Source organism: Falco rusticolus, chromosome 4, assembly GCF_015220075.1.
Source record: "Falco rusticolus isolate bFalRus1 chromosome 4, bFalRus1.pri, whole genome shotgun sequence".
In the NCBI taxonomy this organism is placed as follows: Eukaryota; Metazoa; Chordata; class Aves; order Falconiformes; family Falconidae; genus Falco; species Falco rusticolus.
The window spans coordinates 24,434,553-24,462,253 of NC_051190.1; the positions used below are offsets into that span (position 1 = coordinate 24,434,553).

The 27,701-nt window shown below is 46.6% G+C and overlaps 2 protein-coding genes and 1 non-coding gene across 3 annotated transcripts; 2 read left to right on the top strand and 1 right to left on the bottom strand.

Moving 5' to 3' along the window:
* Nucleotides 1-734: 734 nt before the first annotated feature.
* On the top strand, nucleotides 735-6,973 carry LOC119147863 (translation initiation factor IF-2-like). The gene is made up of 3 exons (XM_037387320.1): nucleotides 735-822; nucleotides 3,293-4,429; nucleotides 5,526-6,973. The coding sequence occupies exons 1-3, from the start codon at nucleotides 735-737 to the stop codon at nucleotides 5,558-5,560; spliced, it is 1,260 nt and encodes a 419-aa protein (XP_037243217.1). The 3' UTR covers nucleotides 5,561-6,973.
* LOC119147913 lies at nucleotides 6,023-6,107 on the top strand. The gene has a single exon (XR_005104226.1). It is a non-coding gene; the product is annotated as a small nucleolar RNA SNORD45 (small nucleolar RNA).
* A 4,020-nt stretch (nucleotides 6,974-10,993) lies between the features above and the next one.
* LOC119147864 lies at nucleotides 10,994-14,869 on the bottom strand. Its single transcript, XM_037387321.1, has 2 exons — nucleotides 14,470-14,869; nucleotides 10,994-12,315 (listed from the first exon to the last, which is right to left on the bottom strand). The coding sequence occupies exons 1-2, from the start codon at nucleotides 14,867-14,869 to the stop codon at nucleotides 12,056-12,058; spliced, it is 660 nt and encodes a 219-aa protein (XP_037243218.1). The 3' UTR covers nucleotides 10,994-12,055.
* Nucleotides 14,870-27,701: the final 12,832 nt, after the last annotated feature.

Sequence of the window (27,701 nt, forward strand, 5' to 3'; positions counted from 1 at the left end):
CACCCCAATAATTAAGACAGGAGAACTAGTGGCAGCCATCATGGAGAAGGCTGAGGTAATATTTTTGCCTCAGTTTTTAATGGCAATCTCTCTTCCCACATCTCTCAAGCCTCTGAACCTCCACACAGGGACTGGGGGAATGAAGTCCCTCCCATCGCAAGTGAAGATCAGGTTTGGGACCACCTGAGGAACCTGAACATACTCAAGTCCATGGGACCTAATGAGATGCTTTCCAGGATCCTGAGAGAATTGGCTGATGTAGTTGCCAAGCCACTCCCCATCATATTTGAAAAGTCATGGGAGTCAGCCAAAGACCCTAATGACTGGAAAAAGGGAAACATCACACCCATTTATAAAAAGCATGAAAAGGAGGACCCTGTGATCTACTGACCAGCCATCCTCACCTTTGTGCCTGGCAAGATCATGGAACAGATCCTCCTGGAAGACGTGGCAAAACCTATGGAAGACAGGTGATTAGAGGCAGCCAACATGGCTTCACCAAGGGCAAATCATGCCTGACTAATCTAGTGGCCTTCTATGATGGAGTGACTGCATCAGTGAACAACAGAAGAGCTGTGGATGCCATCTACCTGGACTTCTGTAAGGCCTTTGATACGGTCCCCCACAACATTCTTGCTGCTAAATGGGAGAGAGATGGGTTTGATGGATGGACTGTTAGCTGCATAAGAAATTGGCTGATTGCTTGCATCCAAAGACTTACAGTCAATGTCTCGATGTCCAAGCGGAAGCCAGGAATGAGTGGTGTCCCTCAAGGGTATGTGCTGGGACCAGTACTATTTAATGTCTTCTTCAGTGACACAGGTAGTGGGATCGAGTGCACCTTCAGCAAGTTTGCAGACGACACCAAGCTGCGTGGTGCAGTCGATTCTCTAGAGGGGAGGGATGCCACCCAGCAGGACCTTCACAGGCTTGTGGAGTGGGCCCATGTGAACCTCATGAAGTTCAACAGGCCAAGTGCAAGGTCCTGCACCTGGGTCAGGGCAATCACCAGTATCAATACAGGCTGGAGGATGAATGGATTGAGAGCAGCCCTGTGGGATACTAGCAGATGAAAAACCTGATGTGAGCCAGCAATGTGCTCTTGCAGCCCAGAAAGCCAACCATATCCTGGGCTGAATCAAAAGAAGCGTGGCCAGCAGGTTGAGGGAGGTGATTCTCCCCTTCTACTCCACTCCCACGAGAGCCCATCTGGAGTACTGCATCCAGCTCTGGGGTCCCCAATACAAGAGAGACATGGACCTGCTGGAGCAGGTCCAGAGGAGGGCCACAAATATGATCAGAGGGCTGGAGCACCTCTCCTGTGAGGACAGGCTGAGAAACTTGGGGTTGTTCAGCTGGGAGAAGAGAAGGCTTCAGGAAGACTTTATGGCAGCCTTTCAATTTCTATATTGAAAGGGGGCTTATAAGAAAAGACAGGGAGAGACTTTACCAGGGTCTATAGTGACAGGACAAAAGGCAACAGCTCTGAACTGTAGGGAGGGTATAATTAGGTTGGATGCAAACAAAGAAATTTTTTACAATGGGAGTGGTGAGACACTGGAACAGGCTGCCCAGAGAAGCTGTGGGTGCCCCATCACTGGAAGTGTCCAAGGTCAGGTTGGACAGGCTTTGAGCAACCTCATCCAGTGAAAGGTGTTCCTGACATAAGAGGGTGGTTGGTCTAGATGATCTTTGGCCTCTTCCAACCCAAACTATTCTTTGATTCTATGATTCATTCTTACTCCAGACTTATGCCCCCAAATCAGGTTTACTGTGATGCACTGTATTTCATAGGCAGTGATATATTGAGTAAAAACATGAGAATTCATGTTCTGGAAACGGGCTTCACAGTCAACGAGTACATGATCCATTCCCTGGGCTGGCAAGTTCAAGCCTTGTGCAAAGTATGATTTCTGGATATATTTGCTATTTGCTATATATGGCTATTTGCAATCTTCTTCTTAAGTAGTTTCCTAAATGTATTGGCAATGCTTCTGGTAAATGCTGTAGTTTCCTAGATGTTTCACTGTTTCTTTGCTGGTATTAGATGTCATTATAGCAGGGAGAGGCAGCCTGCTTACATACAGGCAGTAGTGTGACACAAAGAAGATATGCTTTTGGGCAATCCAGACTAATTTAGACAGATTTATATAGGCGTTTTGTTTTGGTGTGGGTTGTTTTGTTGTGTTTGGTGTGTGTATGCGGTTGTCTAAAGATTGTGTCTTGAGTGCTGTGCACGTCACATGTCTCTTTTCCTATTCTTTGAACAAGATTATCTGTGTCTTTCTTTTGTGTCTTTTCTTGGAGAGGAGAACAGGACAGGACTGGCTTTTTTTTGTTCGTTTTGTTTTAAAACTGAAAGGTTATAGACCCAAAGGTAATTAGATGCCCTATTTCCTTTGGTGCTAAGATGAAGTAATACCTAAACACCTTTGTGACTGTATGAAAAGGTCTGTGGTTTCTGTGCAAATCCAGTTTGTCCTAATCTTGCAATGCGTTTAAGTTTTTTATTTCTGTTTTTCTTTAGTTTTTAATGTCTACCTTTTAAATCCCATCTGTAGTATGCTTGCAGGAGTTTCTGGGGAGGGCCTAGCTAGTATAATGTGAAAAAGACATCTCTGACTATGTCCAGTGGAAGTACCAAGGACCAAAGGTTTGAAGTCAATAACTGCTTGTCTAGATTCGTTACCTAATGGCACCTTTTCATAGCTTTTTGTGTGTGGGCATACCTGAGATCGAGTGCAAAAATTGTATGTTCTGATGCTTTAAAACAGGTCCTACATGGCACCAGGTTAGTGTGTATAATAAAGGTTAAATCCAGTAATACCTCATTTTGATGTCTGTCTTTTGTGTGAAAACATTTAAAGCAAATTACAACAGGATACTAAGAAACCTGCCATGAATGGGATAGAGTAGTTCGTTCCCTTAGAGAAAGTGTTTTACCACTTAACATTAGAAAATAGTGAAGCACAGTTTTGTCTTTAAATCCTGGGGGAGCAGGAGGTTCGGCCTTGAAGGCAAAATGTTTCTTGCGGCTCATTTTGAAGAAGCTGGCAACATATCAAAAGTAAAGGCAATTCTGTGGAACCACAAAAAGTTTTTAAAGTCAGTATTTGCCCTGTGCAAAAGGCTGGGTGCTTTCAATAATAGTAACTGTAGTAATCACGCACAGTAAATGGATGGATGGATGGATGGATGGATGGATGATCAGGCTATTGCTTTTTAACAGCCTTCAGGCAGTGATCAGACGGAGAAGGGTCTTGGTGTGTCCCAACTGAACATCCTTTTCCAGCTCGGTGCTGGCACATCGGCAGCCGGCGGCAGCGCGCGGTTTTGCTGCCACCCGGCGGTCAACAGTCGGTACTGCAACGCCGGCGCCGCGCATGCGTGGTGGCGCATCCCCACTCGGCGCTGCCGGCCGTCGTTAACGGCACCGCGATCCCTCGCGTCCTGCGGGGCGGTGCTGCGGCGCCCGCTGCTGCCTCCCGGTACGGCGCCGCCGCTGCCGCCCCCCGAGCGCGGTGCCGACAGGCGCTCGGCGCGCAGAACTGCATCCCGGCGCTCGCGGCCAGCGGGGGCCCCCGCGCCGCGGCGTGCGTGCCCGGCGCACGCGCGCTGCAGGAGCAGCATGGCGGCGCGCCGGGTGCGGGCCGTGGCGCGCCAGGGGCGCGGAGGAGGCGAGCTCCTGCCCGCCGGCCGCCTGGGGGAGGGCGGCAGGGGAAGCTTCAGCCGCCCGCTGCGTTAGGCTCCCGATCCGCTGGCGGCGAGCCATGGCCGGGGGCTGAGGGGACGGAGGAGAGGAAGCAGGAAGCCGCCCCCCGGGCGCGGGTGCCGGCGCCGGGCGCCTCCCCAGCTCGCCAGACCCGCCGAGCCTGCCGCTGCCCCCGCCGCAGCATCGCCCCCGCAGCCGGGCCCCAGCCCCAGGTGCCCCCGGCGCTGCCGTGGCGGCGGCCAGCCGGCCCCCCGCTGCCGCTTGGGAAGGTCCTGCGGCAGGAGCGGCTCCGGGCAGGGCCGAGCGGCGACGGTCACGGTCACTTGTGCTTCTGTCCCTCTGCCGGGGGCCGCGCTGAGGCCGCCGCGGGCTGCGCCGCCTGGGGCTGGCGGGGGTTGTCCCTGCTCGGCCTCGCCCCCCGCGGCGCGGGTGCGGGAGGGGACCGGGGGGCACGGCCCGGCTGTGGGCAGGAGCTGGGCCGGCCGGGGAAAGGCGGAGAAGGAATCCGAGGGCAGGCGGGCAGCGGCTGCCTCCTGCTGCGGGCACAGAGAGCCTGGCCCTGCGGGGGGGGGGGGGGGGACCAGCCCCGCAGCCCGCAGCAGCCGGGTGCCAGCGTGCACAGCGGGGTCCGTGTGTCACCCACAGCCTGGGGCGGCCCCCGGTGCGCGAGGGAGCGACGCGCCGTGTCCGGGAGGCCGCGTCTTGCGAGGAAGAGCTGTGAGACACCCGGGGGTGGCCGGGGGTGGGGGAGCCGAGCGGCCGGCGCTCTGCGGGAGGGAGGGAGGAGAGAGGGGGAAAGGCGCGTCTGAACTGTCACATTTTCACAGCGGTACTAAAAGCGAGAGCTGTGGTGAGTCCTGGGTCCGTGGGACCCTGTCTCCCCTCTTGTGCGTCCCAGCCCCCCCCCCGCCCTTCCTCTGGCCCCACCTTTTTCCTGTGCTGCTGTGATATTGTGTGCGTGTATGTGATGGGGTGACCTGGGCTGGACCGAAGCTGCTCTTACTGCTCCCCCTTCTCTACTGGACAGGGCAGAGAAAATGTAACAAAAAGCTTGCAAGTCGGCGTAAGGATGGGGAGATCATTCTGCCATTACCTTCATAGGCAAAACAGGCTGAACTTGGGGAAATGAGTGCAATTTATCAGAAGTCAAATCAGAGCAGGAAAATGAGCAGCAAATCTTCAAAACACCTTCCCTCCAGCTCTCACTTCTACCGGGCTTAATTTACTCCCAATTTCCCACTCTCCTCTGCGCAGGGGGACCGGGAACGGCAGCTGCGGTCAGTTGATCACACATTGTTTCTTCCTCTTTTTCCTCCACCTCCTCCCCAAACCTTGCCATACAACCCCATGTTTTGATTCCCTGTAGCTCTCCATCCTGTTCTTCTGTCCTGCTCCCTCTTCCCTTCTGCCTTTATCTCTCATTCTGCAGCTCCCTTTTCTTTTACTCTCTCCTCCATTGTCCTACTCCCTCTCCTTCTCCCCTTCTTTTCATTCTCCGTCTCTGTCCTGCAGCTCAGGGCTGGTTTTCCCTTTACGTCTCTGTCCTTATGTGTATCCATCTCTTTTAAGGTTTTCTCGCTGCCCCCGCCCGCCTGTCTCCCCCTAGTTTCTCTGGTCTATTCCCTGTCATTCTTTTCCTCTCTGCACCTGTATGTGCTGCTCAGGGTCCAGGGAGATGTCTGGAGGCAGGGGGCACCTCAGGAAGGTCTGTGTCCAGACAGGCACTTACTACTGTAGAATTCCTGACTTCCCCCAGGCACGGGAATCTCCCAAGGCAACACCACAACTGACCTTTTCTTGGTGGTTTTTAAAGGTGACACTGTGAAAGGATGGGGTAAGAAAACCTAGTGCCCTGAGCACATCATGTCCAGGGAAACATGTTGCCTATACACCTTCATTTAGGAGGAGGACAGGTGAGTACGTTAGGTGTTGTTTCAGTGCAGCTGTGCTTTTATTAAGAGGATTAATTTTCTCTTTGTTGTTGAGAGTTAGGGGTTGCTTTTTTCTGAGAATTCTGCCTGTCTGTTCAACAATCATTGATCTGGTGCGTGCTTTTCCCTTGAAGAAAAAGGACCACGTCTCGATCTGATTTATTCACTGTAGCTCTCTCCGTTGTAGAATAAATTTCTCACCATAAGGCTCTGGTGCTTCCCAACGGCGGCTTGGTTGTCTGCATAATGTATCTGTAGTCCCGTCTCAAGGAACATGTTAATGGTGTTAGGAATTATAAATAAGGTAGCTTCCTGCAGTATGAAGACAGTGTGTGGGCTTTGAAACCTTTGGGTAGGACAGGAGGAGGTTGCCACCCTGGGTCAGTCATGAGTGTTGGCATGTATTGTCTGACCTAGGGTTGATGTCTGTCACCACTTTAGCTCTGGAATTACTCTGAGACCCAGGGAACTCCAGTTCCCTTAAGCTGCAACCTTGGAGCTTTTCCAAGCAGTGGGATGAAATTCCTGCCACAAGCTCTAAGGCACCTTAAGGAGAAGGGGGCACAGTTTGAGTTTTCCTCCATGTAGGCGTCAGGGAGGTACAGTTCTGAGCTTAGTACTGGCCGCTACTAGGAGACGCTTTCAAGTGATCTGAGTGCAGCTCTGGCCACCCAAAGCTGGACAGGGTTGGCAAATGCTGATGTAGAGTTTTGGTGGTAAACTTGACCAGCCTGTCTTAACGAGCAGGCATGTTCTTTGTTCACAAGCACTGTTTAGTCCCACGTAGGCTTCCTGAAAGTTTGAAGGGCCGTGGTCACATCATCCCTTGGTCACACACAAGGAACGGTTGCCTGTGCATAGTTGCTTTTTAAGGAGCAGGCTGTGGTTCTATTTTCTCTGTTTGGCTTTGCATTTGGGAAATAATGTAACAGTTACAGCTCAACTGAAGGAGCACGATACCTGACGTGGCAGAGAAGGAGGTGCGTTTTACTAATTTTTTGGTGTGCGTCAGTTTGACCCCAAAATGACATTGTGTCAAAGCTTGTGGCCAGGTTCCGCTGTAGATGTTGACTTGGGGTATGAATGGCTCCAGGTGTGCTTTAGGAGAGCTCTGTTGGTGTAGGTGTGCTGAGCAACTGCTCTGCTGTGTGTGCAGCTGTTCTGGTTTGGCTTCCTGGTGCGAGCACGCAAAAGAAAACTCGCAAGTGTGGTCAGCCTTGCCGTAAAATCAGAACGCTTTCTGCTGCTGCCTGGATATCCGAGAGCCTCCTGAACGTTTCAGGCAGGCAAGAGATGTGCTCCAGTACATCTGAGAGTCCACAGCTCTGCAGTTCCCTAGAGGGGCACTCACTACAGGTAAGGCTGTAAGATGGCAGAGCTCTCTGCAAGTGACACTGACGGAGTTTCTTTGGGTATATATTTGGATACATGTGCGAGCTGAAAAGCTATTGTTTGCTTTCCTGCTCAGTAAGCACAGATCACTTGGGTGGTCATGGACACTTGTCATTTACTGAGGAAGTTTCCACCCGTTGCATGGAAAGGGAAACGGTTCAGAGGCACTGTTTAGGGTTTGGGGTTTTTTTGTTTGTTGTAAAACCTGGAGGTTTAGCATTTTGTTCTGTGGTGTCGGTTAAAGAAAAAGTATTTTGAATTCAGAAATGTAAAGTGCTGAAGCAGCTAAGTGGCAGAACCAGGCCTCGTTCCTAGTGTAGCCATAATCCAAGGCTGGTTTAAAGCCCAGCCCAGTTACGTCAGTGGGAGAACAGAGAAACAACAGATGATCGAGTTGTGTACACGGGTGCTCTCAAACTCAGGTACCTGTTCTTGGAAAAATTTGTCTACGAGAATAGTAATTGCTTGTTCAAAGACTAAGCACGCTTGAAGGAGCGTGTGAGTTAAAGCAGGCAGAAAGAAGATCAAGATCCAAGGAGGAGCCTGGAACCGAGGAGATGAATAACCTGGGACAGAGTCAGGTGATGGATTTGCAGAACTGACAGGGCCAAAAGAAACTCCTAAAAACTTCAGACATTTGACTAATAATCTGATAAGCGTATATAAGCTGTGCTGTGTCCCCTGGTTCTCTGCCACTCAGTGGGATGGTGGCCTAGCTCTGAGTTGTGACTAAAGCAAGCCCAGTGGTACCCACATCTGTGTGAATTTCTCCTTTAACACCACCAATCGCTGGGGCTTATCCGCAGGACCCCACCATCCAGCCCCCGCCCCTGCACCTTGTGCCATGGGTTCCCCATGCTGCTGTCTCTCCCTAAGTAATGGGGTGGGGGCACAGACATAAAGAAGCACCCGACTGTTAAAGCTGTCAGATGCAAAGGATTTAACCGTTTGAGCCACGTGGGTGCTTTATGGTACGGAGGCAATAAGTATTAATGCCCGGGCTGCGAGCGGGCAAAGGGCAGAGCGAAGCGAACCCTGCAGCCGCAGCGAGCAGTTCCCGCGGCCGGGCGGTGTGAACCGGGCCGAGATCCCGGGCAGCGCTCGCCCGGCCAGTGTTCAGCACAGGGTCGGTGGAGCGCTGCCGCCACCTGGCGGCCACGTGTCGGTGCTGCAGCCCTGGCGCCGCGCATGCGCGGTGGCGCCTCCCCACTCGGCGCCGCCGGCCGTTATTAACGGCACCGCGATCCCGCACTGCCTGTAGGGTGGTGCTGCGGCGCCCGCTGCTGCCGTCCCCCGAGCACGTTGCCAGCACGCGCTCGACACGGGAGTACAGAACTGCAGCGCCGCTGCAGCCCCGGGACAAACGCAGCCCGCGGGTCCTCGCTGCTGCAACGGCCCCGCCCCTAGCGAGAAACCCCCCCCCCCCAACCTGGAGACCGCGGGGGTGCAGGGTGGCTGCGCCCCTCCACGGTTTCAATTCCACGCGGTTCTGCCCTTGCGGGCCTCGAAGCTGCACGCCTCTGCGCTGAGCTGCTTTGCGCATGCGGGGCTAGAGCCCCCTCCGCGCATGCGCTGCCCTTAGGGTGCCAGTAACGCCACTGTGCACGTGCGAATCTCGAATGCGTCACGCACGCACCCAACCAGCAGCCGCACCCCGAGCTGTCAGGCCAGTTCTACGCACACGCTGCCCTGAGCCTTGCCAGTAGCGCCACTGCGCGTGCGCCAACACCGGCTGCGGGCAGCAGGCAGCCACGGTACGCCTGCAGAGAGGGACCGGGGGGTACTGGTGGATCAAAAAATGGACACGAGCCAGCAACCTGTGCTCGCAGGGCAGAAAGCTGACAATATCCTGGGCTGCATCCAACAAAACATGACCAGCAGGTCGAGGGAAGCGATTCTACCTCTCTGCTCTTATGAGACCTGCCTAGAGCACTGCATCCAGCTCCGGAGTCCTTGGCAAAGCAGGTCCAGAGGAGAGCCACAAAAAAGATCAGAGGGCTGGAGCACCTTTCCTAAGACAGGCTGAGAGAACTGGGGTTGTTCAGCCCAGAGAAGAGGCTCTGGGGAGACCTTATTGTGGCCTTTCAGTACTTAAAGGGGGCTTATAAGAAAGATGGGGACAAACATTTTCGTGCAGCCTGTAGCAATAGGACAAGGCTTAGTGGTTTTAAACTGAAAGACGGTAGATTCAGACTAGATAGAAGAAATTTTTTATGATGAGGGTGGTGAAACACTGGGAGAGGTTCCCAAAGAGGTGGCAGATGCCCCGTGCCTGGGAACATTCAAGGTCAGGTTGGACAGCACTGTAAGCAACCTGATCTAGTTGAGGAGGCCCCTGCTTCCTGCAGGAGGGCTGGACTAGGGCACCTTTAAAGGTCCCTTCCAGCACAAACCATTCTATGATTCTGGAAACTACCACTGTCATTCCAGCCACTGTGTATTTATATATACTTGAGGAAGTTGAAGTCCTTCACAACTGAAATTTTACTCTGAAAGTTCTGAATTGCCTTGAAATTCTCAAGAGCTTTTCTCCAAAACTTCCCTTCCAGAGATACTGATATTCAGGTCCTGGACCGAACACCGTACCTGAGGTTGTTTTACAGCAGGGAAGCAAAGTTTTGTAGAACAAGTGAGGCTGAGAGACTGCCCAGACACATTCTCCTCCATGCTCTCCCACACCCATGTGGCAGCACCTTCAGGAAACACTTTTCTATTTGTTCCCAGTAGTTCTAAACATCTCTAACAAAATTTCACCAGTGTCCTCCCTGCTGAAGCAGTGCTGCTGTTACCACAGATAGCAATGCAAAGATGTTCAAATGAAATGGTCTGAAACACTTGGAAGCTAAAGGTCACAATAAGCAGGAAAATACAATACTTTACCATGTACATGAGACTGTTGGAAACTTTTTGCTGGTGCAAAGTGGAAATTTCCGGCTACCTGCAGGAGACAGTAAACTTTCATTAAAAGGCCTGAATCTATATAAACAAAGCAGTCATACTGGCGGTTGGATTTTCAGATTTTTGTTTGAATAAGATAGATAATAAGCAACTCATTGTCATGGGTGACAATACCAGCAAATATTGTCCTAAAAGAGATTTGAATTTCCCCTCTTCCTCACAGGCAGTCATGTGGAAAGCCATAATCACATACCAATGTTGACAACAAATGTTCTATGCAGAGTATTTTAGTGGACATAAAAATGAGAAGAAGGAATCAAGTCTACTGGGAGGGAACTAACTGCTGCTGTAGGAAATAAAAACATATCAAAGAAACGGAGTGGAGAAAGTAACAGGGAGGGTGAGCAGGCAGGGTAAGAAAACCCTTAATATAACAAACAACAGTGGTCCTATGTATGCATCCATGAAAACAAGCTGTGTTCAAAAATAAAGTACTAAACCTACCACCTAAAAAACCCCCACAAAAAAACCCACACTCCAAAATCCCCCAAAAGACAAAGGTTATTAAAATTTTAACCTTGAATACGAAAAGGATATGGATATTAGGTGTCAGTCCTCCCTGACACTTGCTAGCAATCATACACACCCTCCCCTGGAAGATTTCAATGCATCAAGCTCACATGCTACATTACACCTTTGAATGTCCGTGCAAACCTATCGCATGTTAACTGCGGACCCAATGAGAATGGAGATGCACAAAAGCCCAAGTGCCTAACAAGGGCCTCCAGAAATTTCCCTAGTGACACCCACCCTTGGACCCTTGCTACCCACAGCACTCCCCTTTGAATCTTTCACTGGGGTGGTAGCCCAGCTCTGAGTCATGACTAAAGCAAGCCCATTGGTAACCACATCTGCGTGCATTTTTTCTTTACCAGTCAATACTGGTATAGTTGCCATTTAAATAACTAACTGAACATCAAGTGTTACTAACAAAAACTGATAATCATAGAGTTTCACGAAGAGGGGTGTACTCTTCCAATCTAACTTGCCACACGTGTGGTGGAAATCAAACTAGCCATATACTTTTTCCAGACAGCAGAAGAAATTGCTTGCTGCATGCAATACAGTTTGATCGCTTTCAAAACACCTCTCCTGGATGAGACTGTTTGCTCCCTGCAAGTTCCTCTTCCTCTCCTTGATAATATAAGGAGCGAGAGCAACCAGTTCAGACCGAGTAATCCCAGTGGAGGCTGTCAACACAAGTACAGCAGGAGGCCTACATGTGTAAACAGAGAATTAGATACAGAAAAGTGGGGTTTGACCCCAGACAGTACATTCGTCACATCACAGCCTCTGAATACAAAAAGGCTGCTAAGTGACACAACAGTAAGAAGGCTATCACCACACTTCTGTGACAACAGGAGAAGCTCTTGTACCTACCCGCTGTTCAGCTCTTAGCTTAGTTTAGCCTTTCAGCTTTTAAGAACAGAAAAGTTAAATCTGAGTTACAACAAATCAGCAAATTTAGTTCATGCCAATACACAGAACTACACTATCTCCCAGAACAGATAATAAGGACCTCACGTTTTAGAAAGACAAAGTCGGGAAAGTATTACCATTATATTGCAACACTACCAGAATCGTTCCCGGTTTGTATTGAAGTACAACAGTAAGTCATAACATGTAAAAAAACGCAGAGGAGAGGTTTATGTAGCCAAGGACCACTTACTCCAACTTGTAACTGTAAATCAACTGAAATCTATTAATCGGGTATGCATTAACACACACAAAGCAAACATAGTAAGATGCAAGTTTAGGCTTAAGGGTCACGTCAGCAGAGCCTTCCCTGGAGAGAGGCTCTTTCCTCTAACCAGCTCGTCCCATTTGTCAGCCTCCTAGGACTTAAAGATGCAACCAAAGTCAAGTTTTGCCAAAGCAGCTGCTTGATTTCTAGTAGGAAAAGCCTGTTCACTCAGCAGCTTTGCTCCTGAAATGCATCAATGAGGCCTTGTCCCAGTTTCGGAGGGACTAGGCAAAGACTTGCCTCGCAGAAGTACCAAGTATAATATATATACACACACAGAGGAGCTTGTCTGATCTGCCAGTGTAATAGATTTGTGTCCTATAAACTCTTCAAGAGTTTGTGGTGTTTAAAACGCTGTGAATTCAGCCGTCCCTTGCTCCCACAAATCTCATAGCAGGCATACGGTGATGGAAAGACTGTGAGAGCATCCATCCAAGAATGGCAGAATAGCATCTTACTGTGTCTCTCGGCTTCTGGAGTCACATGATTGGCAGCTTTATCCAAGCATTGTTTAAACGGCTCGTGCTCTACATCCTGCTGCTGCTCTCCTGTTACATCCATGGCATCGATGCTCAAATCTGAAAGCAGTGATCAAGCAAAGCAGTTTATCAACACACATCTGTTATGGCCTGTAGCAAGCTGAGGAAGTGAAAAGACAGAATCTTTTGGCCAGCAGGGTAAGAACGTGCCAAACCGGGAGAGCATGTACGGCTAGGGTCAAGTGACTGACAGGGAATAAAACGCACGGTGCAGCACGCTAAATGGTCCTCCCAGGTACGGGGTTTGGTTTGGTGTTCAAGAAGGACCGTTTCCAACTTCCAAGAAAGCGTTACCCTGAAAGGTAGATGTGCTTAAGGCAAAAAGCCAAAAGCAAACCCCTCAAAGACCAGAACCATTTTTAGGAACACAGGAGTTAAGCCTAAAATTGGTTGAAAGCTGCCTCCTACCTCTTCCCCCGCCACCTTTCCCCCTTCAACATCAGCACATTTCCTTGTGATCCGTTTTCACAAAAAAAGAGATTGAGGCCTGTGGTATCAGCTTGGTATCGAAGCACCACGATGCGCTTGCTGGCTACACGCTCTCTTAGAAGGCTGACAGCTTCTCCGCACACAACAGCCGAGGCTTCCAGTCTCTCTGGCCTTCCCACGCCCTGTTAAACATGAGGAAGGCGAAGACCGATAAAATCTCAGCGGGTCGGGAGGAAGTCAAGATGCACTACATCTAGAGCCCAATGCATTACCCAAAGGAATTACCACAACAGAACAAGAGGCAGGAACGATCGGTAGACAGGCAGATAACGTGCACGGCAGTAATACTCAGTCAGACTTGCAGGACTTCCAGTCACTTCATCCCTCAACTTTGTTTTGAATTTAGTTAAATGTAATCAGAAGCTCATTCTGCTTTTATAACTGCTGGAGAAAGGCTAACACATGGCATTGGCATTACAGTCAGAATTCAAATACAAAAATCACAGCAAAGCTGTGCCTTGTCAAGTAACTTCCAAAGCAGGCTCTTGAGCCTTTCAACAAGACAGTCAAATCTGGAGTCCCAAGGGAACTCTGCCAGCTCGACTGAGCTCTCTGACAAAGTATACCGCCATACAGAAATGTAAATGGGTTTATGCCTCAGGCTCATTTATAATCTAGAAAAATAATACTGCCCGACTGTGCCCACAGCAGGCCTGGCTGTGTAACCACAAGGGACCACCAATTCCTCCCCGGCTGTTGCCCAAGCAGCAGCGCAGCACTCAGAAGCAGCGGGCACATGGAGCTTCGTGGGCCCTCGGCAAGTACAAAAGTTATCCCTCCGTAGTCAGCAGCCTGACTCATAAGCACAAGGCTTATGTGGAAAAGTAACATCTAGACTAACCTTCAGTTTAGTTCCCCTTTATTTGTCAACATACAACTCCTGATGAACCTAGGTACAAAGAAAAACAAGAGAGCCCCGTTTCACCGGGAAGCAAATCAAAAGGCCTCTTCCCCTCGGCTGCTCTGGCCCAGAAGCTGACTGTCAAGACACAGGATCAGCGAGACACCTGAGCTGCTCCCTCCCAACCCTCCCCGGTAGCTCAACGCTTGCCCTTTGTAATACTTTTTAGAGAAATCAGCAACCGCGGGCAAGGGGTGGGGACGCCGCCGCCGGCTTTCGTTCCTTTCCCTTGCCCACTCGCAGGGGCGGGAAGAGGCTCCTGAGCCACCCCCCTGCGACAGCGTTACCGCAGGCCCCAAGGCAGCCTCTGCGGCCCCAGCCCGCTGCCACGGCCCGGCCAGCTGCTGGGGGAAAGACAAAGCCCCGCGCAGAGCTGCGGCGGCTGCGGCGGCTGCCCGGGCAGCCCGGAGGCGGCGGGGGGGCGGCAGGGCGCCGCGGGCCGACCCCCCTCCCGGGCCCCGCCGCCACAAGGGAGCACCGGGGCCACCCCGCCACCGCTCCTCACCTCCTCGCTGAGGTAGCAGCGTAGCTCCGAGAAAAAAAAAAGGCAGCACCGTGAGGAGCCCGCTGACCACCGTCACTGCCCGGGAGACGCGAACCGCCGGCAGCCCAACCGGCCCCGGGCCGGGCCGCCCGCCTCAGCCCGCCCGCCGCCGCCACCACCAGGCGCTCCCTGCCGCGGCCGAGCACTTGCCCGCCACGTACTCCCCGCCGGCCGCTGGCCGCTGCCCGCCGGCCACGCCCGGGTCGCCCGCCGGCCCCCGCCCGCCCGCCCGCCCGCCCGCCCGCCGCCGCCCGCTCACCCAGCGCGCCGCCGCCGCACGTCCCGGCCCGAAAGGCTTCCAGGCTCCCGGGGAAGCCCCGCACCGCCACCGCCGCCCCAGGGTGCCGCGCGGGCCGGAAATGAACCCACCTTCCGGGGCCGGCCCCGCCCGCCGGCCCCGCCCCCGCCCCGCCGGGCAGCGCGGCCCGGAGCCAGCCGAGGAGCGGCTGCGGCTGCCGTTGTGCGCCGGGGCGGGCAGGGGCTCGGTGCCGCCGCGGGCTCCTCTGAGCCTGCCGGCCCGCGGGTCTCTGCAGGGGCCTCCCGCGGGGTGCGGGCTGTGCCGAGAGCGGCTTCCTGGGGGAGGGGGAGAGGCAGGCGGAGGAAAGACCCGCTCCCTTGTCCCACCTTCTGGCCCTGCCGCGGACTCTGCACCCCTTCATTCCGGTAACACCTCACTTTCCCGTCACAGGGAACGGCTATGAGCTCAAGAGGTTAAACCGTGCAACAGCTCGTAATGGCTTACTTGTGCAGCGGAAAACTTGCGTGAGCTTTTCCTAAGCCACACATTCACACCACTCGCTTTCTCCTACTCAAAAAGTGCACTCCGGCGAAATCTCTTCTATTAAAAAAAATGTGTATTTAAAATTGCTGTTTCTAACGTGCTTCCAAATGCAAACACAGCAAATGCACCCCTATTTCCCACAGCAAAATGGAATGCGTCATACAGAAAGAATTTAACAGCTTGAACCACGGGGATGCTTTTGCATAGAGAGCCAACAAGTATTAGTGCCTGGGCTGCGAGTGGGAAAAGGGCAGAGCAATGTGAACCCCGCAGCCGCAGCGAGCCGATCTTGTGGTAAGATCTTGGCCCGTGCGCACCATGATAGTACTCAGCACAGGGTTGGTGGAGCGCTGCTGCCGTCTAGCGAAAAAAATTGGGTAATGCAGCCGCCTGGTTAGTGGAGCGCTGCTGCCATCTGGCGAAAAGATTTGGGTACTGCAGCAGCGCGATTGGTGGAGCGCTGCTGCCATCTAGCGAAAAATATTTGGGTACTGCAGCCGCCCGGTTGGTGGAGCGCTGCTGCCATCTCGCGACCAAAAGTTGGTACCAGACCACGGGGCTCGAACACGTGTCCTCCGCGCGGGAAAGGTCCTGCCGACGGCGTGACGCGAAGCCGGGTCGTTGCAATCGAGCCACTTCTAGCATGCGCCGCCCTTAGTTCGCCGGAAACGTTAAGGTTAGGGTTAAAGTTAGGGTTAGGGCTAGGGTCATGGTCAGGGTTAGGGTCACGGTTAGGTACGTGCAGTTCGACCAGAGAAGGTGCCAGGGAGGATTTCTGTTGGCAGTTCTCACGCTGCCCCGGTAGCCAGGTGAAGCGCACCGCAGGAGTTGGGCTACCTGCTCTCCGGGGTGAGGTGGGGAACCGCTGAGGTTTGACTCGGCAGGAGCCAAAGTGCGCCGCAGCGCACCCCGCGCACAGCTCCTCCGGGGAAGTTAAGGGTCAGGGTTAGGGTCAGGGTTAGGGGTCAGGGTCAGGGTTAGGGGTCAGGGTTAGGGGTTAGGGTAGGGTTAGGTTAGGGTTAGGGATAGTTAGGGTTGCGGTTAGGATTAGGGTTAAGGTTAGGGTTAGGGTTAGAGTTAGGGTTAGGGTTAGGGGTTGGTGTCTTGGTTAGGATTAAGGTTAGGATTAAGGTTAGGTAAGGGTTAGGGTTAGGGTTAGGGTTAGGTTAGGGTTAGGGTCTTGGTTAGGGTTAGTGTTAGGGTTTGTTAGAGTTAGGGTTAGGGTTAGGGGTTGGTGTCTTGGTTAGGGTTAGGGTTAGGGACAGTGTTAGTGTTAGGGATAGGGTTAGGGTTAGGGTTGGGGATAGGGTTAGTGTGGGGTCAAGTGGGGGAGTGGGTTCGAGTCTGGGAATGGGGTCGAGCAGGGGGGGGTCGAGTTGGGTGGGGTCTAATGGGGGGTTGGGTCGATTCGGGAGGTGGGGCCGAGTCGGGGGGTGGGGTCGAGTCAGGGGATGGAGTCAAATCGGAGGGTGAGGTCGAGTGGGGCGATGGTGTCAAGTCCGGGGGTGGGGTCGACTGGGGGGGTCCGGTCAAGGTGGAGGTTTGGGTCGAGTGGGGGGGTGGGGTCGAGTGTTGGGGTTAGGTCGAGTCGGGGGGTGGGGTCGAGTCAGAGGGAGAGGTCGAGTAGGGTGGTGGGGTCGAGTGGGGGGTGGGGTCGAGTCGAGGCGTGGGGTCGAGTTGGGGCGTGCAGTCGAGTGAGGGGGTGGAGTCCATTGGGGGTGTGGGGTTGAGTGGGGTGGTGGGTTCCAGGTGGAGGTGGGGTCAAGAAGGGGAGGGGTCGATTTGGAGGGTGGGGACGAGTGGGGAGGTGAGGTCGAGTAGGGGGGGAGTCGAGTAGGAGGGTGGGGTCGAGACGGGGGCTGGTATCGAGTGGGGGGTGGGGTCGAGTCGACGGATGGGGTCGAGTGTGGGTGTGGACTCGAGCCGGGGTGTGGGGTTGAGTCGGGGGGTGGGGTCGATTGGAGGTGTGGGGGTCGAGTGGGGGCTGGGGTCGAGTCTGGGGGTGGAGTCGAGTGGGGGCGTGGGGTCGAGTCGGGGGTTTGGCTCGAATCGGGGGTTAAGGTCGAGGGGGGGGTGGTGTCGAGTAGGGTGTGGAATTGAGCTGGGGGGTGGAATCGAGTCAGGGGGTGTTTTGGGGTCGGGGGTGAGTTCGAGTGAGGGGGTGGGGTCAAGTCGGGGGGTGGGGTCGATTAGGGGTTTGGAGTTGAGTCACGGAGTGGGGTGGAGTCGGGGGTGGGGTCGGGTGGGGCCGAGTCGGTGGGTTGGGTCAAGTCCACAGGTGGGGTCGATTCCGGGGGTGGGGTCAAGTGGGGGTGTGGGGTCGATTCCGGGGGTGGGGTCAAGTGGGGGTGTGGGGTCGAGTGGGGTCGAGTTGAAGGCTGGGGTCGAGTGGTGTCGAGTCATGTCGAGTCTAAGGGTCGGGTCGAGTGGGGGGAAGGTGTAGAGTCGAGGGGTGATGTTGGGGGTGGGGGTTGTCGAGTGGGGAATTGGGTCAAGTTGGGGGATGGAGTTGATTTGGGGTGTGGGATCGATTGGGGGTGTGGGATCGAGCGAGGTCAAGGACTGTGGATTACAGCATTAAACTGTTTAGAACCTAAGAGTTTTCAGGCACCATATTAATAACATGCTGTTTCAGGTTATTTTAGAATATGGGTGTTGATCTGGGCATTAAGTTTGATTACTTGTAATCTTGGTTCTGTATTTCTAAAGAAACAATAGGTGATATTCCTTTCTGTGGCCTTACCTGTTCACAGACTGTATTATTGGCCATGTTAGAAGAAATGTGCTTGATTTATCAAGTAGTAAAAATTTGGCTTTTGTTTAGTAAAGTGTTATTTTGGCTTTAACAAAAGGTATTTATTTTTCTGTTAAAGTCATAATATTATGTTTATAGTATATCTTTATGCTTAATTTCTGGTGTTTAGGAGGCTGGGGGTTGCGGGGTTGTGATTTGTGGGTTTTTTTCTAATTGAAAGTCTGTACTTAAATGCATGGAATTAGCATTTTTATAGATACAATAAGGATGCACACTAAAAAACTCACACACTTTAATTGTTGGGAAGATACTGCAATTTGTAAATCTGTTACAACTGATGTGATTGCATTCACATTCAGACCTTTGGTCACTGTTGTATAAAAACTTGGGTCACAATACAGTGTGGGATATGAGCAGCTGAGCAGTGGTTCACTGTAACCAAATGTTATGGGATGCTGTTCCGTTTGCTTCCAGGTAAAGTATAATAACTGTTCTTTTAACCCTGCTGTATCAGTAGGTGTAACTTGGAGAAAGCATCAGTTGAAGATTCTGGAGGGAAGAAGTTGTGCACCTGAAGCCGTGAATCTAAATGATAGCTGGTATATAAGTAATGAAACAACTGTGCTCTTTCCCTTTTCAGTGCTTTTAAAAGTTTGTAATAGAAAGTAATACTTCTAAGCCAAGCAAATAAATGTATTTGCTCAGTTCTAGTAGCAGCTTTGGGTATAAGAAATGAGAAGTATATTGTCCTTACTCTGACTCTACGATAATGACAAGTACAGTGGAGAATAATTTATGTGTATTGAGTAGAAGAGTTGGCAGTAGCATAAAGTGATATTATGGGACTGCCTAAATTTCGTGTCACAGCCTCTGTTTAGTTGGGAAAGATGAGCATTCATGCACACACAACATGCTTGTGATGAATACATGTATTTAATGTACGTAGCTAACTGTGAGTTGTCTTTGGGTGCACTAGGAGAGCCTTCCAGGATCTTACAGTTGTAGCTTACCCAATGGTTCTGTCTAAGCAGGACAGTAGCACTATAAAAAAAAATCTTAAAACTTCCATCACCACCTTTCATTAGCCTTTAATTGTACTTTTGTCACTACAAAACATGTCACATCATCCAGTGTAAATTGAGTTGTTGAAAAGAAGAGATGGTCCCATGAACTTGTAAACCAGACATGTTAATTATTTGGTCCTAGGCCTCTGTTTCCTTTGTAGTTAAAGGAAATCATAGAATCATATGATGGTTTGGGTTGGAAGTGACCTTAAAGATCAACAGAATATGGAACATTAAAATTTTCTAGTAACTTGCAAAGTCAAACCAGTCATTTTGGACAGTTAAATATGTATCATAATGTTCTACTATGATTTTTACAGGGTGGTTATGTTATGATGGATAAGAAAAGAACAGAAAAGAAAAGAGAATATTGTAGATGAACTCTTAAGAACTTAGGTGAATCAAATACAGAACACGTGGTAAACAGCTGCTGCTTAATATGTACAGAAAGTTGATCTTCATCTTTTTATTTAATCTGTCACCTAATTTTTTTGGTTTGTCCATTAGTGGATTACATTTTACAAGTTTTAGTTCCAGAAGTTAAGAGCAACAAGTTGACTGGTTTCCATGGGAACTAATTCAAGTTATTGTTTGCATTGTTAATATCTGAAAGTAGCTTTGTTGGTACAAGTCAATATGCAGCAAAAGGTTTGTGAAAGGGAGATGTTCTGAGTTGTCTGAAGGTATTGAGCAGGGACTGCTTAAGTGAGTGTCATCTGTATGTGTGCACTGAGTTCCGGTTCAGACATAATCATTTTGATATTTGCAAGACCTCCTAACTGAAGTTGCTAGTAATCCCTAATTATGCTACATTATTTTGAATTACTGTCTAGTGTTAATTTTGTTGCTGAGTGTGAATTGTAAGTTAAATGCTGTCCTATAGAAGTTGATTTATTTTTTTTTTTAAGTCAAATATCGGTCTTTGGTACATCAAATATTGTAACAATAAAATTTTTGTAATATCCATAACAGTATAGAAATAAAAAAAAGCAAAGTATATCTTTTTCAAGAAATCATTTCTAGAAATGGTTGTGTAATGCTTGGTCATGCTTACTAAGGAAAGTAGAAAGTAGCATGTTCAACTGGAAACAGTACTGCAGTTCCTTCCTCTTTGACTTGAATCCTAATGCTTTCCTTGCTTTGTTCAATTCAAGGGCTTGGTTTACAGGGACTAAAATAAACAGAATAGCACCTGCAGCTTAGTCACAAATGGGAACATCTTGAAGTAGCTATGCAAACAAATGAAATCATGGAGTAATTTAACCTTTTCTGAAATGCCTTAGATGCTCTATCAACATTCTTTTTTAAGATTGATCAGCATTTTGGCTATCAAAGGACCTAAAGGAATTGTTAAAAGATTATGAACCACTTTATTGATACAAATAACTAATTAATTATTTTCTGAACTGTCAGAGCACACCTCTTGTGCAAAGCTCTGTATATTTTCTCTTTCTTTTTTAAAATAAATGCCCATTTTAAGGGCACTAAAACGTTTAGCAAATGTATGATGTGTTAGTATAAATTTGACCCTTACTCCAGACTTGAGCTATGAAGCACTTTATAATAGCAAAATGAACACTTGTGTTTTGATTTAATTTTTGTTGTATGTTGTCAACTTCAATTACATAAATAGATTCTGCTGGCTACGCTGTTTGTATTTGCTGGCCACAGAAAATCATGGACCACATGTTAGCTTACCAGTTCCTTCCACAAAGTTCTGTCATACAGCAGAACAACTGAACTTGCTTTTTGCCAGGTAAGTCTGAGTTGATCTTGCAATTATTTGAACACTGCTGCTAAGCACTTCTTAATAAAACTGGTATTAAGAACTTTTGAATTTTTTTTAATTGGAATTAAATTGCTTCTGAAATGATATGTCACATGTTTTATTGAAAAAAGAGATCTTATTTAAATGTGTAGATATGCACAAGGATGAGAAACTAGAAGCATAATTTGTAAACAGCAATGCACATGGTTGGTTTTTTGTTGGTGGTTTTTTTATTATTGGTTGGTGGGGTTTTTTTTTGTTTTGTTACTTTGTCCTGCTAAATTTACATATTATAAAACTGACTTTGTGTTGTTTTCCAAGATGAGTCTAAATTTATTTGCTGCCAGTGTTAATACAGGCATTTAAAACTTTAGTATAGTACTAAAGCAAATAGAAAATTTTGACAATCAGCATCATAGATTGAAAAAATAGGAATGTCATGTTTAGATTTTTCTGAGGATTTGCAAATGGCATATTTCCATGCATAGCATAAGCATGTGTGTAGCATCCAAACAAGATTCTTCATGTTTTACCTTTCTAGTTTAAAGTATTTTTATGAAGCTGTTTATTTTAATAGAAGTAGTGAGAATATGCACTGTAATAGATCAAATAATAAGTTAATCCCACTGAATGACTTAGTGTTGCCTCAATATGAGCATTATTGACTAAGAAAAGATGAGATTAAATCAAATTATGTCTGCTCATGAGATGATTAAAAGTAAAAAATCGTTGAAGACTGTATCTGGAAGTCCTTCACTTCTACCAAATTGTAGGACAATGCTTATCTATTACACTTTCAAGTATTGTTGCCATAATTGTGCTACTGAGTGCTCAGGTAGCAGCTTTTAGGAAGGACAGACTTACTAGTTGTAGATGAAATAACATGTCCTCTTACTGTGATTCAGAATTTTCAACATGACTCGAGTCTTTATGAACTTTCTGCTATGAACAGTACTGGACTGTAATTAAAGTGTAACATAGTTTCTACTTACAAAGTATAGTGTCGGTAAAAGGTATATTAAAAGATGTGTTCCGTGTTATCTGGAGGGATTAATAGATGCTAGCTTCAATGCTTGGTTATAAATACCTTGCACAGCTACCTAGGTGACCACGTCTCTCTTTCACATGATAGAATAGCAAAGCAGTTCACACGCTTCTTTAAAGAAGGTTGTTGACAGTGTATTATCTTTAAAAGGCGGTTAATCCTAGACTGCTTTTTCCTTTGCTCCATCAGATTGTTTCTGTATGCTGCAAAGTGATGAAAGTAGCTGTTTCTTAAAGGAAAGTAGTAGATGTGAGAAATTTTATATAATCAGTAGTAGACAATTTAAACATTAATTCCATCATAAAGGATTGATTTCATTTTAGTGACCTGAATAGTATGTGTATTGAAACTTGGCTTGCTTAACTTTAAAATATTTGTAAGAAGTCTAGCATCTTGGATAAAGTCTATTATTAATTAGCATTTTAAAGCCTCCAAAGTATGAACACAGAAGATAATTGTAATATATTTACTTAAAACATTTTTATGAGACCATGCAAGTATTTATAAACACTAAGCTTTACAATATTCCTATGAGTTATATCCTTTTCACTGATGGGTAATATGAAGCCCAAAAGATTTTACCAAATGTTATTTGAATATGTTAGTTTTGAGAAGGCAGTAACGTGAAAAAACAGTAGGTAAATCATCTGTATGGCCCTGCACAGTGACCAGGGTAAGCTTTAGCTTCCTAGCGCTCTTAAGGGAGCTGTGGGAGGCAACCTTTGTTCATCACAGACCCACACTCTCTGCCTGGTAATTAATTTGCACTTAGCAGGCCACATCTCCCGTTACAAATGAGGTACCTTTTTTTTTTTTTTTTTTTCCCCCTGGAGATGGTACAGGAAGGAATGTATCATCTGTTGACTCATCCTCTGCCCCTGTGCAGATATAAGAATTTTCTTTACTTTTGTTAGTTTATGTGTGTATTTGCTAGTGTAGCTTTCTTTTCAGACTTTAATCAGTCCAAAGACTTAAGATTAAGATCTCCTTCCAAGAATTAGTAATGAGAATCTCAGTGTAACTATGATATTTCTCTTTCAATATAGTAATTTGATGTCAGTTTTACTTTCAAAGTTCTTATACTGTATCCAAAATACTTTTAATGAGAGAGGCTACGTAAGAAGCAAAATATGCAAAAGTGTTAAATGAGTTTCTGGAAGTCTTCTAGTGTCTGCTCAGTGGTATTAATTTAATTAGGAGTAGACAGTTACAAAAAATTTAATCTCAGTAATTTTATTGAATAAAAGAGGAAATTTATCTGAAGTACACGTCAGTCCAGCCTTAACTCTATGTGCCTTTAAGAAGCATGTCATTCCAATGCTGATACGGTGAGAAGCATGACAGGACTGCAGTTCTATCTTATGTATACACTTATGTACACTGTTTTTTAAAAGAAGCTAACAGTAAGATTTTGGTAATGCATAATCCAAGGTGATTACTCATAGTTAGTCAGCTGTGATGTTTCTCATCTTTTTCTGCTTTGTCTAATTACCTTTGTAAAAATAGCTATATATGATTTAAATCATTATTGCTGTGGTTTTTTACCACAGAAATTATGTTCGTTAATTAATATATCAACACTGTATTGTAACTGTATGATTTCTCCTTCGATCTAATAATTTGATGTCAGTTTTACTTTCAAAGTTCATATACTGTATCCGAAATACTTTTAATGAGAGAGGCTATGTAAGAAACCAGCTGCACAAGTTGCAAGAAACATGGAGTTGTCAGCAGTGTTGACACTGCGTCTCTTTGGGAAAAGGAACAGGATTATACTGTGTGATGTAGTAGAATACTAAAATGGTTGAACACTTTCAAGACTTTTTTTCAGGAAAATTGTCTTTTGGTCTTTTAACCCACTGTGGAATACATGAAATGAGGGGCCTGAATCTCAACAGAATAAGCATTGTTCTTGCAACAGAGGCAAACGTAATTTGAGACATTTTCTACAACCAGTGAAATTATGAATGTCAAAAATGAATTGGATGAACATATTCGGTTAATTTACTGATAATCTGGATGTTTATTAATAGCAAGTACTTTCCAAGTCTGTGTCCTTTTTGTGCTCGGTCACATACTCATCTTTACGGGTTCTAGATGCTATTTCAGTAAGTGGATTTGAAACCTACTAAGAAAATGAAAAAAAAAACCAACAACCAAACAAAAGAACTTTTCTGGAACAGTTTATTGTTAAAATTGCAGTACCAAATGCAAAAGGTTATTTTTTGGTTTTCACATCTTTACTATTTTACAAACACCGATGTATGAGACTTCGTGTAAAAGCCAGATTAGTGATTTGGAGGAAGAGCTTTAAGTGACTTTTAAATATTCTGTAAGCATTTCCAAAGCTGCTGCTGCTGCTATTATTATTATTATTTATCTCTCTTTCAGTTTTGTAATTGAATACAAGTTGGAGTACAGACTTTGGAGTTTGGGGGAAAATGGTGTATGGACGTGCAGAAAAAGGTATTCAGAACAATTATAAAGGGAACCCCAGTAGCTTTTCATGTAGGAATTTAATAAGATCTCAGATGTTTAATAGGATGCAAGAACAGCTGAAATGAAATTGGGCATATACAATATGTGCTACTGTCTACCAAACAGAACGTGCTGCATTTTCGAGGGCACAGAGAAACCGTTAGGTACTGGACTGCGGAGCATTACTGTTTTTGTAGCACACACCTGGATTTGGTATTGCTGCAGAAACTGACTTGAGATGGATTTCCTGCAGCCAACCTTACCATTTGTTTCTTAATTTTCTTCTTACCCCTTGCTGATCGGCTGCATGCCAAGAGGAGTCATCGTTTAAAAACACTGCATCTTTTCCTGTCTTTGAAGCAGGTATTTCATCCCCAGTTCTTGTCTCTGGGAAGTGACTCTCTTAGCTTACAGTTACCATATTGTTCAGTGAACTAAATGTTCCTGTGTATTTTGAATCTTTATGTCTGACTCCTGCTTGTATTGATCCTGCAGAAAAAAAGGAGGTACTGGGCATTCCAAGGGTCTGACCACTGGGACTCAGCCAATTTGAGGATTAGAAAGGAATTTTGCTGTAGGTGTATCTACGCACTTTATAGGGCCAGCCTGCATTCTGAAAGCGTAGTTCTTGCCCTTCTGTTATGAGATGGAGGGAGGGATTGCCAAGTTAGTCTGACATTGGGACTTAACACGTTATCTCAGATGCAAGTCATCAATGCTCACTGTTCAGACTGAAGTAATATTTGAGACTGTAACAGTCGCCTAAATGCTTATTACCACTCTGTTATTAGAGATCATAGTCCCCACTGTACAGATTTTTCAAGTCTTTCTAGGCGTTGACGAGATCCAAAAGCTTTGTGCAAGTGACCTTCATTGGCAACTGTTAAGCTAACATGCTGGATGAGGTGCTTAAGCTTTTTTAGTGTTTCTTGACACTGAAGAAAACAAAGACAAAAAAATCACCCAACAAAACCAAACCCAACATTTGCAATTCTAGTATTCTTCCCAGTAAAGATTCTGTTGTATTACAAACTGCTAGCTATATATATCACTTAAAATCTTACTGAGTTTTATACATGGAGAAACTTAAACCTAGGTGATTTGACTGTTGACGTTCACACCGTGATTCTGTAATAAATTCTCTACTGGAGCCTGGTACTGCTAATATTTAATCTGGTGTGACTATTAATAATTTGATAACTGTATGGTGTATAGTGACCTAGGTGTGTGTGTGAATGCGTGAGTAATGTTAAGGTTAGCCATTTGACTTGGCCAGAGTTTGAATGCACTGTGATTCTTGAACTGGTTTTGCCAGCAGACTTGTAAAGTAACAGCAGATTTACTACCCAAGTGTCGTCTGGATTTCACAGTTTTGGCCAAATAAAATAGCAGTTCTAGTGTCTCAGGTGGCAGGGAAGTATGTATTTCCCCCCCTTCTAAGATTTTTCTAAGGAAATATACTTTGGTTTTTGAAGATAAAATGTTTAAAAATAAAAGAAGTGTTTGTCTTCAGCAGTAAAGAAAGATAGCAACCACCTACAATCTATGAGAACACTTACATAAGGCTCATACATGGTACAGGAGTTCTCTTTTGCCAGTGCTGGAACACCGTTCCTATGCAGTTGTCAAGTAAATGTGAACCAAAGCCTTACTTGCAGTGCTGGTGCATATTCTATTTTGACCATCTATTCTGAAGGTTAAATAGGAAAATTTTGTTCTAGTTTTCTCTTTACTACTCTTAAACATTTTGCTGACTTCAGTGTTTTAAAAAAAACAAACAAAAAACCAACCAAACAAAAAAGAACCAAACTGAAATCCTTTGGGACTATTGAAAGAATAGAGTAGTTTTGTTTTAGTTGCTACAGATAAGATGGTATTATACTTTCCGACACTTTATAAGTGGAAATATTTTTTGCATCAAAGGTAATGATGATTCATGCAACTTAAACCTTTAGATGTCTTAGTTTCAAGGAAGGGAGTGGAAACCCCTGAAATGACAAGTGATTTCTGTCTGTCAGATTAGCCTTGTATACAATGGAGCTTTCTTGGATTATGCAGGGTAAAATATTGAGACTTTAATAGTACAGTTTCCTTTTGTAAATTGATTTTTCCTGTATGTTTTTACTGTTGCATTTCAGTTATGTTATTAATACATTTTTGTGTATAGGTCTGCTTAAAGTCAGGGGTTAATAAATAATGATTGCCATCTGTAAATGCAGATAAAGAATATGAAATAATTCTTCAAGATGGAGGAGGCTTCAAATAAACAAGAAAAGGGAGGCAAATGTGTTGTCTTTAATATAAAATATGATAGTATCATGGTATATTAAATTCTAAATCAGGTTAAGTTTCTCACTTTTGCATGTAATGACTGGACAAAGTATTTATTGTACAGGGTTTGACTTTAATCAGGGTGAACTAATGTTTTCTCCTGCTGTTTTATGTGTTTGAATTGCTGATGTCCAAGCGATCAGTTCCATTAGAAATGTTAGAATGAAATACGGCTTTTGAAAACTGAAGATAAATGGGAGATGTTCTGCATATCTTGAGTCTAGTTTCATGTGAAGTAAATGCTGCTGGCTGTAACCTCCAGCTGATGATAAAGCAATTGTATACACCTTCTCTAGCAGTTAAAATCAGCGTGCTAAAAAAAAAAGAGTAGTTGTTTATTCTCATACATAAAACAGTGTAAAAAGATGTTGCTTACATAGTGATGCCTTTTCTTTTTCTTGTGTCTTGTTTGTTTTGAAAGGTATTCATCAAAATTTTTTTATTTAAGTTTCAGAATTACTTTATCAATTAATAAGGAAAACCTTATGCCTAAAACAAACTAGTAATTATGTGGATGCAAAGTTTAGAAATTGTCTTTAGAAAGTTGAACAGCTGAATTCTCCTTTTAGATTCTAGTGGAACAAGAGAGAAGAATCAAAGTAATTTTTTGTTTCCTTATTGTAAGTCCTAAATTTGTCATCTTTATAATATGGCTTATATGTCCTGTTCATTGATTCATTAAGGAGCTGTCTTGATGATGTAGGTCACAGACTTCCCCCCCCACCCCCCCAACCCCCCCACCCCCACCCCCCGCAAGAAAAACTTATAAATGTTGGTAGAGGTGTGTGTGTTTTCATGTGGGGGTTTTTTGGTTTTTTGTTTGTTTTTTCAGGAACATCAAGAGAATTCATTGCTCTAAGCTTAAAAAATATTTCCATAGTGTGATATGATAACAGTTCATCAGTACAAATGAAAAGACATAAGAGATTTGTGATTTGAGATATGACTGAGGAATTTAGACTTTCTGGGAATTCTAGAGTGTCTTTCCTTCAAAGGTGATATAGCGACAGGGTTGTTCTAGTGTTAAAAGGATCATTTAAGTAAATACCTGGATTTTTAACAGCCTATAGGTGAAGGGGCTTGCATCACCCTTGCAGCAAAAAATTGGAGGTCCTTCTGCATGTAACAGTGTGTAGTGACCTCATTCTGCTCTGTCAATTGGTGTAGACAACTGCTTGAAGAAACAAAAAAGGCATCAGTTGTGGTATTTCAGTGAGGATGCTACATGTTTTGGTTTTGCTTCCTAGAGTCCTGTGCCTGTGAAATTCT